The 16,083-nt window shown below is 42.4% G+C and overlaps 1 protein-coding gene across 1 annotated transcript; it reads right to left on the bottom strand.

Annotated features, from left to right (window-relative positions):
* Positions 1-549: 549 nt before the first annotated feature.
* Positions 550-9,821, bottom strand: C1H10orf53 (chromosome 1 C10orf53 homolog). The gene is given in 3 exon segments (XM_061196216.1): positions 550-614; positions 1,267-1,386; positions 9,725-9,821. Coding segments are annotated over 3 exon segments (282 nt in total).
* Positions 9,822-16,083: the final 6,262 nt, after the last annotated feature.

Consider the following 16,083-nt stretch of genomic DNA (forward strand, 5'->3'; position numbering starts at 1 on the left):
TTTCATTAGGTAATTATATATTACAATGTTAAATATTATTCTATTGAGAGCAAGAAGTAAACCTGTAGGAATAGGCAGGTTTCCAAATACTGACATTAACTTCTGGTTCAGATTTTCAAAGCCCACTATTCTCCCTCCCACCATCCCCCTCCTGCCTTATCCTTAATTCTACCTCTTCCTAGCTCTTCACTGCTATAGAGTGAAATCTCTGATGCTTCTGGCAACTTTGCGTTATTAGCAAGGGATGGCGCTTTGTTATTAGATTACATTTTATTATTTCCTTCAGCTCAACGTGTACCTGATATTGGAGGGCTCTCCCTATGGGTTGAGATTGAGAGATGCTGCAAATGGTGTGGTTTTATTACTTTTGCGGGCCCCGTTTCCTTGCAGCCAGGTGAGAAACCTGGCTGTGCAGGCTGAAGGACAGGGGGTGTTGCCTTGCCTGAGCCCAGCATCCACGGCCTGGAATGGCCGCTTTTGCTTGTACTGCAGAACGGCGGGAGGCACCTGCTCTTCTGCTGACTTCAGATGCCTGTTCCAATGAAGAGATCAGTAGGCATTTAGTACAGCTCTCCTGGCCTCTTTGCATAGTGGGTCTAGTTTACCATCGCCTCCTAGGGAAATAGATATAATTTTCTTTTAGCCAGCTTTATATACAATGTCATGTCATATAAGACAAACATACGGCTTCCACTAGGAGAGCATTTCCAAAGGTCCCAGCCTTTATAGAGTATTAGTGGATTGGGAAAGCTTTTACTTTGAGCAGAGTGAGGCATGCATGATGCCAGCCTGCTGATCCAGAAGCTCTCTGAGGCAAAGAAATCCATAGAACGTAGCTGATGATGCCATACACTGCCGGCATATCAACTCTGATTGTCTTAGCTAGCCTAGATAGAATAATCAAACAGAACAAAAACCATTTTCAAGATAAATAATAATAAAACACACATTATTAAAATGAAAAACAACAAAACAACCTATTCTCCCTAAATTTGCACAGTCCCATTTGACATCTAGAGCTAAAACTTCATTTTCTTTCCATCCCTCTTCTGTTTCCAGCGTTCTGGGAAGAAGCCCAGAGCATCAGGTACTTTACTGTGTATGGTTTAGGATGTGCTCATTCATGTGCCACAGAGCATGGGGCTTTGAGTAAGAATTTAAAACTCAGAAGGAAACCCAATTTGAATATGGGCAGGACACATCGACCACTTCAACTAGAAATGGAAGTGCCCCAGAGAAGGCAAAATGCTGATGGGAAGGGCTTACCAAACTCCAAGTCTTTGATGTTGCAGTGGAAGACAGCTTCTCCATTCACCATGAGTTCCACCACATTCCAGTCTTCTGTCTTCTCTAGGATGGTCTGGTGTCCATCTTTAGCCAACACAGCTGGAAAAGATGGGGAAGGATGTGGGTGCCAATGGGAACAGATGAACCTGATATGCAGGTGTCTTCATGGATGGCAGCGACTGGTCTGCTCTCCAGTTGTTCATGGCTGTAACTCAACATCCCTGGTGGGTGCCCACCTGGTACTGGCCCCAATGTGCCCTCCCCTTTGCTGGGAAGCACAGCCAGAGACCTGAAAAATTTTGGTTTTTGTTGTGATTTGCCCCAGAGCCATATGATCAGTGAAAATATGAGCTTTCTCTAGGAAGAGTTTTTGAGCCTTTCTTATAGAGGTGATGCTCAATGTTGGAGGGGATATACGGAATTAGGTAAAGTCTTACCCTGATGATGGAAATACAAATTGTTCACCTTTCTGGAGGGCAATTTGGAAGTACATACCAAAAGCCTCAAATGCCTCACAAAAATTAGAATTAAAAAATGATTCTAATCTCTGGCCCAGGAAATTGCACTTATAAGAAAGCTCCCTAAGGAAAAAATCAGAAATACAGACTTTTGTAACAAGATATTCGTTTCTGTACTACTATAATAGCAAAATACTGTGAATAACTTACATGCCCAATAATAAGAAGACGGTCAAGTAAATGGTGGCAAATGCATATGATGAGATTTTATTTGGACATTTCAAAAATGTTTATAAATTTTTAATAGCAAGAAAAATATTCGTAATATAAGCAAAAAATCAGGGTACATGTATAATATATATTAAAATATGTATTCAGGGACTTCCCTGGTGGTCCAGTGGTTAAGAATCCACCTGCCAATGCAGGGGACACGGGTTTGATCCCTGGTCTGGGAAGATCCCACATGCAGCGGAGCAACTAGGCCCATGCGCCACAACTATCAAAGCCAGTGCGCTCTAGAGCCCACGTGCCACAACTACTAGAGCCCGTGCTCCGCCACAAGAGAAGCCACCGCAGTGAGAAGCACGTGCACCTCAATGAAGAGCAGCCCCTGCTCACTGCAGCTAGAGAAAGCCTGCACACAGCAATGAAGATCCAGCGCAGCCTAAATAAATAAATAAATAAGTAAGTAAGTAAGTAAATAAATAAATAAAAATATGTATTCAGTGCAATTAATGTGTATATATTAGGAAAAAAGAAAATATCCAGTGATTATCTCTCTGTGGTGAGATTATGAGAAACTTAAAAAAAATTCTTTTAGCATATTCTAGATTTTCTATAAAAATCAGGAAAAAAAATTTTTTTAAAGCTAATGGACTAAATTTTTATTCTCCCCTTTGGAATCCGCATTTTGGTTATTACTTACATTCAACAGCTCCTTTTCTAGAGATCAGCTATGGGAAAATTGTAAGATTTATTTTCTATTGTGGAAATGCAAGGGTATATGGGTTTAGGAGAAATGATGTGCATGGAACAGCCTGGAGCTCTGTTTTCTCCAACACATTTCTCCCCATGTTTCCTGATATGTTCACCCTATAACCTCAGTGTTAGAGTTGGTTCACTAAATCACCACCTTTGGCAGTCTTCATTCGTTGGAGAGAATTGTGGTTAGAATGGAAAGAGAAATCAGATGGTGGGCATGTTTTTTAAAGTCTTAGCATTTCAATCAGTCCTATGTGGAGAAAAGCAAACAGCTATGTCAGTTAATTGCATTTAATTACAGAGACAATTGCTGTTTCAAAATGTTGCCATGTCCACTTCTTCATCTTTCAATCAGTTCAAGAACATCCAGCCCCAACTGTGAACATTTTAATTGCGTGATTTTAATTTCACTTCTGGAAAGGAACTTCAAAAAGCAACTCAGCGAGGATCTCCGTTAACAAGATAGTGCTCCTTGGGCACCCAGTGGTGGCCCTAATTGTCCTTGTGACTGACTGCTAACACCTCTCTCTACAGAACACCGGCATCTTTTTCTCTGGCATATTTATGTTATTGTATCCTGTTTAAGTGTCTTGTTCTTAAACATCTTTAGAGGAAGGCACTCAGTTTGGACCAGTGACTTGTTTAAATGAAGCAGTCCACCCAGTTTGGAATGGCCAGTGAATCGTCCAGGGAGGCATAAAGGCAGTTTGTGGGCAGAGATTTCTGAGGATCAGATACTCCCCCAGCAGCGCCCCCTCTGGAGAGGGGAGTTATAGCCAGAAAGGGAAAAGCTGCAAGCTGGTAGGTAGGAGGCAATTTGGCCTCCATGACCTTGGCTTTGCATTGTCTGAAGACGCTCCTGGGACATGTACTTCAATTTGACTGGGAGAAATCAGGAACAAAACAGCTTCTCCATGCTCACTTTACACCCCACCTCTGGGGGCAAGGTGCTACCTCTATTCTGATAACACACAATACCAGCTCTCTAAATCCTGGGGGTTCTGCAGAGAAGGGGTGCAGGTTCCACCTGGGGCCGGTCCCTGTGACCACAGTGTAAGGGAGGAGGGGCTCTGTAGAAGGAGACCCGGGAAGGTGTGTACCCCACAGCCTGCTATGACCCTTTCCCTGCAGAGCACATCTCACCAAGCCTCGTGTAACATCTGTGTTTGGGGTTTGTTTTATGAGAACAGCAGCACTCTTTCGTGGCAAGGTTTGCCTAAGAAATAGGGTTTAATCCACCGAATAACCCACCCTATGGAGGTGGCGGCAGTGCCAAAAATGGGAATATGCCTCAACATCTGAGCAAATGAAGCCCTACAGGAAGAAATCCTCCTCAACAGAGCATGTCAGTCCTCACTTTGCCTTACAAAGCCCCGTGTCTCCTTCACTGACCACAGTACATCCTCCCCCTCCCCCCCCCACCCCGGGCCTGGTGTTAATACAGCTTGTTGAATAAACAAGTTCCTAATGGCACTGGGCACCTCCAACGACTCTTTTGGACCCCGAGTGACGTAAATCTGAGTCTTATTAAGTGATAAGCTACCTCCGAGTCTACTTCATCTACTCATCCTCAGGATGCCTGTCCCCTTCTCACCACTCCAGGATGTGTTGAGCCCAGCTGTAGGGCGGCCAGTGCAGGCCTAAGGGATCAAACTTGGAGAAGCACCAGAATTCCTGCAGCTCATCCAAATGCCACCTCTCTACATGGAGGACCCATTTTTTTCCCTATGAGCTGCTATGGGTTGTCTATTCAAAGAAAGGTCAGATAAATATACTCCATGCAACAAAGTCTTTGCAAAGGCAGTGGCTAACTCCAGCATAAATCAACCAGAATCTGTAAGGCCACCCGCAGAAAACCTGACTCTTTGAAGTGGCATCTCATTCTTCAAGGGGGATCTGAGTGAGCTGGAGGGATATGGAAAAGTCTCCCTCTTCTCAGTACTGGTGGAATTGTGCGCCACCTGCAAATGATTTACATGTTCCTAGTAAGGAAGTCAAGGCAAACAGACAGGCATCTCCCCCTCCTCTGCTCAGCACAGATGCAAAGCTAATGACTATTAACCTGTGTAGCTAATGCATAGCTAGGGACAGGAGGATGGCACACAGAGCAACTTAGCTAAATAAGGATGGATTCTATTCTTATGAGTCTTTTCCTTTTTAGCAGGTCATTTGGCAGACTTAAGTACAGCAGGCAAGGCAGAACCATGGCGAGGGAAATTAACACTTCTTGTTAAGCATTAGTTAGTTTAATTTCATCAGTATTGAGGCCATAGTCAGGACATTTTTGCTAAGCTATTATAATTCATGGGTAATAAAGAAAGAAATAAACTTTTCAGATTGCTTAAGGCATGGTAAGTTCAGGAGAGATCAGGCATATTTCCAAAGCCAGCAGGGTTTCGGGAAATGATAAAGGGCTATGATTTTTAAAGAAATGCACAGAACTCAGAGGCAGATTTTACAAATGAGAGCCTGCAAATGCACCACTCTGTGCTTGGTGTGATGTTAGTTGGGTCTAAAGTGATGGGGGGAGTGTTGAACAGAGAGAGGGGAGCAGATGCTCCCTGCTTTGCTTCTGTTAACACCCCGGCATTTGTCACCAGCCCTCAGTAAATGTTGGCTGCCAGTATTATATGAACTACCATTCAGGGATATACAAAGCTAACTTTAAAAATCAACCACCTGCTGATACCTTGCAATACTCAAGTCTCCTTCAACCATAAAAATTCTCCCCTTGATCCTCTTAAAATACGCCTTCCCCTCCCCTACTGTGGGAAGAGCTGCCTGGGCTCTCTATTTCCTCATCTCTACCACTCCTTTACCTCCTGCAGTTGGAGCCTCTGCCCACCTTCTCCTGAACTTGCATCCTCAGAGGCGAAGACCCATTAGCACATTCAATGGCTCACCCAGTTTTCCCCCACCCTTCCAGCAGATTCATGCTCTGACCTATCTCCTTTCGTGCTTCTTAAAACACTTGTGCTGGTAAAAACATATTTTAAACTCTAAAATTTTATCAGATTATAAATGTAATGCAGACTGATGAGTTCTTAAAAACCTTAAAAATTACAGAAAAGTAAAGGACACAGATTTAAAAATCGCCTATAATTCTTCCCCTCCCCCTCCTTTTGTCTTTTTCAGTGGAAGTGAGCTCATAGTGTACATAAAATTCAGGAATATGCTTTATTCCTTTATCACAATGGTTGTGGCAATCCAGCCCCATCAGTGCACACAGATCTGCCGTGTTGCATTCCATGTGACAGATGTACTGCAATATATCCAGTCTTTCCTTTTTCTGGTTGTTTCCAATTTTTCAAGATGACCAAGGAATGCAGAAAATCTTCATGGGCATGTTTCCATGTACATGTGCGAGTTTTTATATATTTATGAAACTGAGAAATGGAGTAGCTGGATTCTACAGTATACAGTTAAATTTTAAGACACTGCCAGGTTGCCCCCCAAAGTTACTGTGCCAACTTTCCCTCCCATCACAGGTCTTTGGGAACACTCTTTCTATGTCCTTCATCAACCATGGATTTATCTTTTTCTAGAGATAACTCCTGCTAACAGTTTGGTGCCTATTAGCTATTTTCTTCTTGAAATCCTCATCTCACTTGCCTTCTGTAACTCCAGGTTCTCTCCTACCATTGCAGCCCTCAGAGGGACCACTGCCCATGTCCTGTGGTCTGCCTGGTTCTGACTTCCCTTGCTTCTTCCACAGTCTCACCTTCTGTGGTTCCAGCATTCGCTCCATGCAGGTTCATTTTAACTAGTATTTTTCAGTCCTTCAGATATGCCAGGCACAGTTCCAGACTCTGGGACACAGCAGAGAACAGAACAAACAAGAATCCCTGAGCCCCTGAAGCATTCATCCCGGTAGGAGAGAAGGATACCAAGAGAAATAGGTGAAATATATGTTGCATTGGGTACTAATGAGTGCTAGGAAGAAATGAAAGAGGAGGGAAGGGAGATAAGGAAGAGAGAGGCTAAGGAAAGTGTCGACATTGTCAATGGAGATGCTCAAGGAAGACCTGTCTGTGAAGGTGACTTTTGAGAAAGACCTGAAGGCTGAGAGAGTAAAGAGAAAAGACCAGGGATTTCCCTGGTGGCGCAGTGGTTAAGAATCTGCCTGCCAATGCAGGGGACACGGGTTCGAGCCCTGGTCCGAGAGGGTAAGTAGCAACAGGGGGAAATGAGGTCAGGGAAGTCATCAGGAGCCTGGCAGGCCACTGAAGTAGCAACCAGAATGTTCTCGGAGGCAAGGGCCATGCTCTGACTCAGGTTTAATGGCATCACCTGGCTTTGAGAACATACTGCAGGGGACAAGGTGGTCGCAGGGAGCTCAGTGAGGAGGCCAGGGCGGTGATCCAGGCAAGAGGTGACTGACGGTGGCTTGGACAAAGAGGCCGAGGGTGGTGGCAGGGAGGTTAAGGCGTGGTTGAATTCTGTCGGGATACTTTGAAGATAGAGCCAACAGAATGTGCTGCTAGACTAGATGGGGAGTGTGAGGGAAAGAGAAGAGAGAAAGATGCCTGCAAGGTTTTTGGCTTGAGTAAGTGAAAGAATGGCGCTGCTATGAACCGAGATGGAAAAAATGCAGGAGGCACTGGTGAGTATTAGGAGGCTGGTTTAGATATTTTGGACATATTGGTCCGAGATGCCTATTAAGCATCCCAATGACAGTGAGAGGTCCTGACTGCAGATGTATGATTTGCAAATCTTTTCTCCCATTCTATAGATTGTCGTTTCACTTTCTTAGTAGTGTCCTTCGATGCACAAAAGTTTTTAACTGTAATTTCAATTGTTCTGTTTTTTGTTTTGTTGCCTATGCTTTTGGTGTTCAAGACATACTTGCCAAATCTAAGGTCATTCAGATTTGCCCCTATGTTTCCTTCTAAGAGTTTTTTAGTTTCTAAATTTAGAACTCTGATCAATTTTGAGTTAATTTTTATATATGGTATAAGGGTCTAACTTCATTCAAAAGATATTCATGTAGATATCCACGTTCCCCAGTACAAATTGTTAAAGAGAATGTTCTTTATGCATTGAATAGTCCTGACTCTCACGACAAAAGTCAATTGACTATAAAGGTGATGGTTTACTTCTAGACTCTCGATTCTATTCCATTGGTCTATATACTTATCCTTACGACAGTACCACACTATTTTGATTACTGTAACTTTGAGTAAGTTATTAAATCAGTAAGTGTGATACCTCCAACTTTGTTCTTTCTCAAGATTGTTTGGGCTAGTCTCAGTCCCTTGAAATTACCTATGAATTTTAGGATGAGTTTTTCCATTTCTGCAAAAACACCACCATTGAGATTTTGATAGGAATTGCATTGAATCTGTATACTGCTTTGGGAAGTATTGTCATCTTAACAGTATTGTCTTTCAATCCATGCACATGGTATATTTTTCCATTTACTTAGGTTTTCTTTGATTTCTTTTAGCAATTTTTGTAGTTTTCAGTGTATAAGATTTGCACCTCCTTGGTTAGATCTGTTCATATGTGTTGTGTTCTTTTAGATGCTATTGTAAATGGAATTGTTAATTTCCTTTTGAGATGGTTCATTGCTAGTTACAGAATTACAATTGATTTTTGTGTGTTGATATTTTTAAATTAATTAATTACTTTTTGGCTGCATTGGGTCTTCGTTGCTGCACGTGGGCTTTAGTTGCGGCGAGCAGGGGCTATTCTTTGTTGTGGTGGCTTCTCTTGTTGTGGAGCACGGGCTCTAGGCACGCAGGCTCAGTAGTAGTCGTGCACGGGCTTAGTTGCTCTGTGGCATGTGGGATCTTCCCGGACCAGGGCTCGAACCTGTGTCCCCTGCATTGGCAGGCAGATTCTTAACCACTGTGCCACCAGGGAAGTCCTGTGTGTTGATTCTATATAGTTAAACTGTGCTGATTTTTTTTATTAGTTCAAACAGGGTTTTTGTGAACTCTAGGGTTTTCTAGCCAGACACTGACTGGATCCGGAGCACAGCCCCCTGAACCTCGCCTCCCATCTCCATCCTCTTAGGGAGTACTGTTACTTTTACTTTAACCCACCACCCCTTTAAGGCTGTCCTGGTCCAAGCTACTATCATCTCTCCCCTGGACCACCACAACAGTCCCTTGTCTCCCTGCTTCCATTCTTGGCCCCCTCTAATCTGTTCTACTCACAGCAGCCACAGTTTCATTCCTCTGCCTAATACTACACAGCCCTGCAGGATCTGGCCCCTGTCCACCTCTCTAGCCTCATCTTCCCATCAGTTCAACAAATACATAGGTCATTTGTTCATGCTTCCAGCCTTTGCAGATATTAGTCCCCCTATCCGGAATGCTCTTTCTTTCTTTACCTGGTTAGCTTCTCCTCATTCTTTAAAGCTCAACTCAGATGTAATTCAGGCAAGTAAACCTTTCCAGATCTCTGCCCTCTCCCCTCCAATTATGGCCAGTGGCAGGTCCCACTATGATTACGCTCCTGTGTCAGAGCCTTGGCACAGCTGTCAGTTAGCAGTCAACAATGACACAGTCACTTCAAGGACACGTATCATGTTCACCAGTGTGTCCCCAGTACCTGGAAGAGTGTCCAACACATATTACTTGCTCAGTGAGGGTTTGTTGCGTGAATGGATAATCAAGGGACAGACTGCCATTTTTCAGCCACGTACCTTGGAAAAGTCACTTAATATTCCTGCTTCTCAGTTTGCCAATGTGTAAAGCAGGGTACGTAATATTTTCTATCCAGGTAATTTGCATTTACTACCCAGCACCCAGTGGGCTCACAGTGTATGTTTCTTCCCGCTCCAATATTGAGGCAGCAGAAGCCAGAGGAAGATGCTAAAACATCCTGCAGCTGTGGGGCTTAGGGCCGACTTTCCAGAGGAAGTAGCACTCGGTCTAGGTCTGAGGAATGAAGGAAGTCTAGGCAGAGGGCACAGCCTGCACAGATGCTCAGAGGCTGGGGTGCACCTGGGCGCACTCAGCTGGGTGGCCCTTTGGCGCTCAGCTGCCTACCTAGCAGGCCCTCCAGGCGGTAGGTGCGGTGCTCCACTGACAGGCCGACTGAGCTGTACGGCCCCTAGGGCATGATGACCGACGCGTTCCTGGGCATGGCCGGGCCTCCTGCCGGGGCAATACGGGGCAATACACACTGCTAGGCAACTGCTTTTCAGGCTCTTGGGAATGGGCGCGGTCGTGCGTGGGTGGGAGGGGCCACGGAGGGTGGACGTGGAGCTCGAAGATCCCCTGCACCCCACTTCCTCTGCCAAGTGCCTGGCGTAGGGACTGGGGGTGAGGAGTCTCCCTTCTTGAATGCCTGCACCAACTACTGTGTGCCCGCTGCTGGTGTGCAAAAAGGCCACTTGCTCTCGTAACTGGCGCAGCCCGGTAAACACGGAATTTCAACTTGGTATGGCAAGTGTTAATGATAAATAACAACAATAGACAGCGTTTACAGCTAGTTACAGAAAGTATGTGTCAGGCGACAAGCTAAGCACCTTCCATGTTATCTCGTTTAATCATTTTACCGTTTCTATGAAATAGGTTGTAATTTGTATTTACAAAACTGAGTGTCAGAGGTGCCAAGTAACCTTCCCAGGCAAGTCAGGCATGTGGCATGGATTGGTAACCTTTGTAAGGTATGCATAGATGTCTTTTTATTTGTCTTGCCTGGGGTTTGTTGGGACTCTTAAAACGTTGAATTTAAATCCTTCACCTGTTTTCGGAAAATTTTGAGCCATTATCTCTTCACATATTGCTTCTGTCCCATTTTCTCACTTTTCAGGGTCTCCAGTTAAATGTATGTTAGACTTTCTCAATGTATTCTCACTGTATTCCTGTTGTATTCTTCGCACAGTCTCTTCTCTCCTGTGTTTTTCTCTCTTTCTTTCTTCCATGCTTCTTTTGGGATTGTATGTATGTGTGTATTCATGGATTGATTGATTGATTGATTCATTCATTCATTTTTACCTGTAATCCATTTTACTAATTTTTCTGCAGTTGTGTCTTAAATACTATCAAAGCCATTAATCTGGTTATTTCAGTTATTTATTTTTCAATTCAAGAATTTTAGTTTGGTCCCTTTTCAAATTTGCTGTGCCACTTTTTATAGAGTTCAGTTTCTTGCCAAGTTTTTCAGTTTGGTTTTATCTTCTTGATCATAGTAAAAATACTTGTTTTATAGTCTGTGTTTGGGAATTCCACTCTCTGGAGACCCCATGTGTCTGTTTCTGTTGTTATTTCTGCTAGTTTCTGTCATTTTGTCTTGTCTCCTAGAGTGCTTGGTTTACTTTAATTGTGTACTGGACATTGTACTAGAAAAATTATTTGTAGAAATAATTTGAGGCCAAGAAAGATGTTATTTTCCTCTATAGATGACTTTATTTTTCACTTCTTGCCAGGTCCTGGTGGCACCAGCAACCCAGAATCATCTTAATACAATTTCAGGGCTTGAGATTTTCTGAGCCATCCAGATGGCCTGAAACTGGGCTGCAGTCCATGTGGAGGTTGGTTTATTTATACTTTTTCCTCATTTCTGTGGTGCAGTCTTTTTGGATCCTAGCCCAATGAGGATTGTACCAAGGTTCCCCCCCCCCCTTGGTGGTGTTAGACTCCAATTTTTGTAAGCCTAACTCTGCAAACTCCAAATTGCATCTCATCTTCTAGGTTGCCTATTCAATATCACTAGATAGTTCCAGAGAAAAAGTATCTCCAGTGGTATGCTTACTCTCATCCTCTTCCTGATCTTAATCCAGTTAGCTCTTTTCTGATTTTCAAGAAGATTTAAAAAAACATATGTGACAGATTTTTTAAGATGTCTTATGTAGGAAGCATAGTCTGAATTAAACTCTACCGTTATCAGAAACAGAAGTTCACCCATTGAGAATTTCGCCGGAGTTGCATTGAATCTAGAAATTGATTTGGGGAAAACTGAATCTTTCTGACGCCTTCCTATTTATTATATTGAAATACCTCTCCTTTATTTAGATCTTCTTCAATGTCTTTAAGTATAGTTTATTATTATCTGTGCATGGCTCTGCATGTCTTTTGTTAAATTTATTGCAAGTTTCTACTGTAAGTCGTGTATTTCGCATTGTGATTTTATTGCTGTATAATATGAAGTTGACTTTTATATATTGATTTTATATAAGCTACCTTGACCGTTTCTTATGATTTCTATTAACTGTAGATTCTTTTGAGTTTTCTATGTAGACAATCACATTGTCTACAAACAATGATAATTTTATTTACTTGAGTAAGCCTTTCTTTTTTCCTTCTTATTGGACAGGCTAGAACCTCTAGTGAAATGATGAATAGAAGTGATAATACTGCCTATCGTCTCCTTACCCTGATTTTATTTTAGTTTTATTTTTTAAATATTTATTTATTTATTTTTGGCTGCGTCGGGTCTTAGCTGCGGCACGCGGGCTTTTCTCTAGTTGTGGCGCACGGGCTCTAGAGTGCATGGGCTTAGTTGCCCCGCGCATGTGGGATCTTAGTTCCCTGACCAGGGATTGAACCCGGGTCCCCTGCATTGGAAGGCGGATTCTTAACCACTGGACCGCCAGGGAAGTCCCGTTACCCTGATTTTAAAGGATAGAAAACATTTCCAATATTACCCTATTTAGGATGATGTATATTGTATGTTTTTGTAGATCTTTGTCAAGCTAAGTTCTTTTCTAATTCCATTTTACTATGAGTTTTTAAAAATTATGAATGGCTGTTGAATTTTTTGAATGTATTTTAGTGATTTTAATGATTAGAATGATCCTATTATTTTTATTCTTTAGGCTGTTGATGAGTAAATGACATTTAGATATCTTCTAATATTAAAATACTTTGCATTCTTAGATAAACCTGAATTGATCATGGGTGTATTATTTCTTTTATATTCTGTTAGAATTTGTTTGCTATTATTTCATTTAGGATTTTTGGATATATATGCATGAGTTAAATGGGCCTGTAGTTTTTCTTTATCATATGTCCTAGTCTGGTTTGGATATTAAAGTTTCACTGGCTTCAGAGAATAAATAAGGGAGTATAGAAGAAGAGGGAATATCCCTTTATTTATTTTGTATACAACTGAAATGAGCACTTCTTAGAATGTTTGGTAGAACATGTCTATAAAATTTAATGTTCTTGACACCCCCCTTTTTTCCCCTGAGTGGGAAGACTTTAAATTATCACTTTGGTTTAAGATTTATAAGACTATCCAGAAATTTTATTTCTTCTTACATCAGTTTTAGTCAATTATATTTTTCTAAGAATTTTTCTGCTTTTAATCTGTTTTTAAATTTATTGCCGTAAAGTGGTTGATGTGTTTCTGTTATCCTTTTATCATCTACTTTATTGTAGTTATGTCAGCTTTTTATTCATAATATTATTTATTTCTGACCTTCTCTTTTTATTTTATTGGTTTTACCAGAGACTTGTCTATTTTGTTAGTCTTTTCAAAGAATCAACTTTTCCTTTATTTAGCTTCTCTATTGTTTTTTGCTTTCTCTTTCGCTGAGAGCTGTTTTTATCTTTATTACTTTCTTTGAGTTTACTGTTCCTTCTGCTTTCTTTGAGTCTATTGTTTGGTCCTTTTTTCTTACTTTTAAAGTTACACTTAGCTCATCAATCTTGAGTCTTTCCTCTTTTCTGATGTAAGTATAAATTTTCCTCAAAGCATCACTTTTGCTGTATCCTGGAGGTTTTTTTTTTTTTTTTAAACTTGACAAGTGGTAGTTTCTTTTTTTAAATTTTTTTTTAAAATTTATTTATTTATTTATGGCTGTGTTGGGTCTTCGTTTCTGTGCGAGGGCTTTCTCTAGTTGCGGCAAGTGGGGGCCACTCTTCATTGCGGTGCGCGGGCCTCTCATTATCGCAGCCTCTCTTGTTGCGGAGCACAGGCTCCAGACGCGCAGGCTCAGTAGTTGTGGCACACGGGCTTAGTTGCTCCGCGGCATGTGGGATCTTCCCAGACCAGGGCTCGAACCCGTGTCTCCTGCATTGGCAGGCAGATTCTCAACCACTGCGCCACCAGGGAAGCCCCTATCCCGGAAGTTTTGATATGAAGTATCTTTATTATCATCCTGCTCTAAGTATTTTAAAATTTCCATTATTATCTCTTTTTTGACCATGAGTTTTAGAATGGTGTGTTTTCTGGATTTTGTAATATTCTTAGCCATTTTCTCTTTGAATAGTGCTTTCCCCCCACTGTATCTAATCTCTCCTTTGTGAACTTCTATATGTATCTCTCCTGTATTTTTATTTTTTTATAATGTTAAACACATCTGTTTCGTGGCTTCTCTTTGAGTCATCTCTTTTCTCCAACCTTTGTGATATTATTCACCTGTTTCTTTTATCTGCTGCTTTCCCTCCTGTGAGCCATTTCTTGTGCTGTTTGTACTTTTTGACTGTGAGCTCATCTTTAATGGAGTGTTTTCCCCCTGGGGGTTTGGTGTGTCCAGGGTTGTGGAGAGTGGTTTTGTACTTGATTCTGCTGAGGCCCTTCGGATCTTACTAACCCAGGCAATTTAAATACATTATTGGCTTGGAATTCCTGCTTTACAGATAAGGTGTATACATTCAGATTCTACATCCACATGTGGCATAAGCTTATAATTAAATTTCTCATGGATGTCTTTTTTCCACCATCTGCAGCCCTGAGTGAATGGCATGGTTCCTTAATGCTCCCCTGGGCTGATGGGAAGAGTGTTTCTAGTCCTTTTTAGAAAAGTGTTGGGACACCCCTCCGAGGTTCTGGTTTTGTGAGGGGTGTTTAGCTGTATCTCCCACCTTGGCTGGGCTGAGGTTATGTCCTGTCAACTTGCAGGGGTGGAAAAGCCCACTGTCAACCACTGGAGTCTGTGTCTTTAGCTTTAGCTCCCACTCACTGCTCTGTTTTGAACAGCCTTTTTTCTGGAATGTGGGGATTTATTTTCTTTCTTTTGAAGTTGACTATATGTTTAAAATTTCCTTCCTCTTTGTGTGTATGTTTTTATAGGTAGAAGGGGCCCTTCTGTATCAGCTCAGCCTGCCATTTTGCAGCTCCTTAAATATAAGAAATAGAGACCAAGGACAGAATCCTGGGGTCCAACGATATAAAAGGAACAGAAATAGGAAGTGAAATCCCACAAGGAGATGGAAGAAGCAGTAAGAAAAGAACAAGGAGAGAGCTGGTCCTTAGGAAACGAGGGAGAACAGGGCTTTGAGAAAGGTGAGGCCAGCTTTTCCCCCAGATGCCATACTGTTCATCCTGCAGACTCAAGAGGCCTCTTTGGAAAGAAAACTCAGAGAAACATAAAAGCAGGGAGACTGCCTGAATTTATAAAGGGAAACCAAGGTACTGGTTCTCTCTCTACCCCCAAGAAGAACTGCTTAGGAGTAATTTGGAAACTCGTGGTTGCTCTTGTGAACCTAGGAAGGACTCCTCCTTACATTTTTACCTGAATGTACCATGGCTACCTCTCAGGACCTTCAGAGACAACAAGGAGGGGGTGGCATTATTTTGCATGTTGGGGGTTGGCTTGCCTGTTGGTACTCTTCTCTGTCACCTATATCTTGTTATTTTGGGGCCACATGTGATATATGTGATCAATAAGAGCAAACCCATATTACTTTCCTCCCGTTCCTTCCTATCCCCTCCATTGCTCCTGGAATATTCTTAGCCATTGTCTTTTTGGATAATGCTTTTCTGCATCCCAGTCACACAAATTCATACACTTTAAGGTTCCATTTGGGCTTCTATTTGAAGGAATCTCAGTTCTGGTTCTGTTGATCCTTGGGGCTGTGGAGGGGATGTTGCAGCTGGGAATATACCTGTGCAGGGTGCAGGGCCATGCAGGGTGCAGGAACCTGTGTGCACATGTACCTGTGAGCCTGCAGTAAGGATGTTAAGTTTTTACATCACTTCTAAGTTTTCGAACAGTGACCATCTTCTGTCATCTTGCTACAACCCTGGAAATGGGTAGTGCTGATATCAACATCCCCATTTTACAGGTGAGGGAACTGAGGGCTAGAGAGGTGAAAGTGACATCCTCAAAGTCACTCTGTCTCTAACAGCAAGCTAGAGATAGAGCTGGGGCTCCAGTTTAGGCATCCCACCTCTGAGCCTGATGCTTTTCCCTCCACTTCATTCTGCTTATGCATGTTCGTGCAGGCTTAAGTGGAAACATCCATCTCTACACCCAGGTTTCTGCCAACCTGATCACAAACATCCCGTGAAGCCTCTCTGCCTCTCACCCCCACCCCGTGGTGGCATGCCACACACTAGGAGAGACTAAGTTCCTTCCTCCCTTTTCTCTCCCAACCCCTGTCTTTTAGACATCTGCCACTGCTGCTGTCAGACCTCAGAGGCGAATGAATTGTTGACCCAGCTCACAGAATTT

Source organism: Eubalaena glacialis, chromosome 1 (assembly GCF_028564815.1).
Source record: "Eubalaena glacialis isolate mEubGla1 chromosome 1, mEubGla1.1.hap2.+ XY, whole genome shotgun sequence".
Taxonomy (NCBI): Eukaryota; Metazoa; Chordata; class Mammalia; order Artiodactyla; family Balaenidae; genus Eubalaena; species Eubalaena glacialis.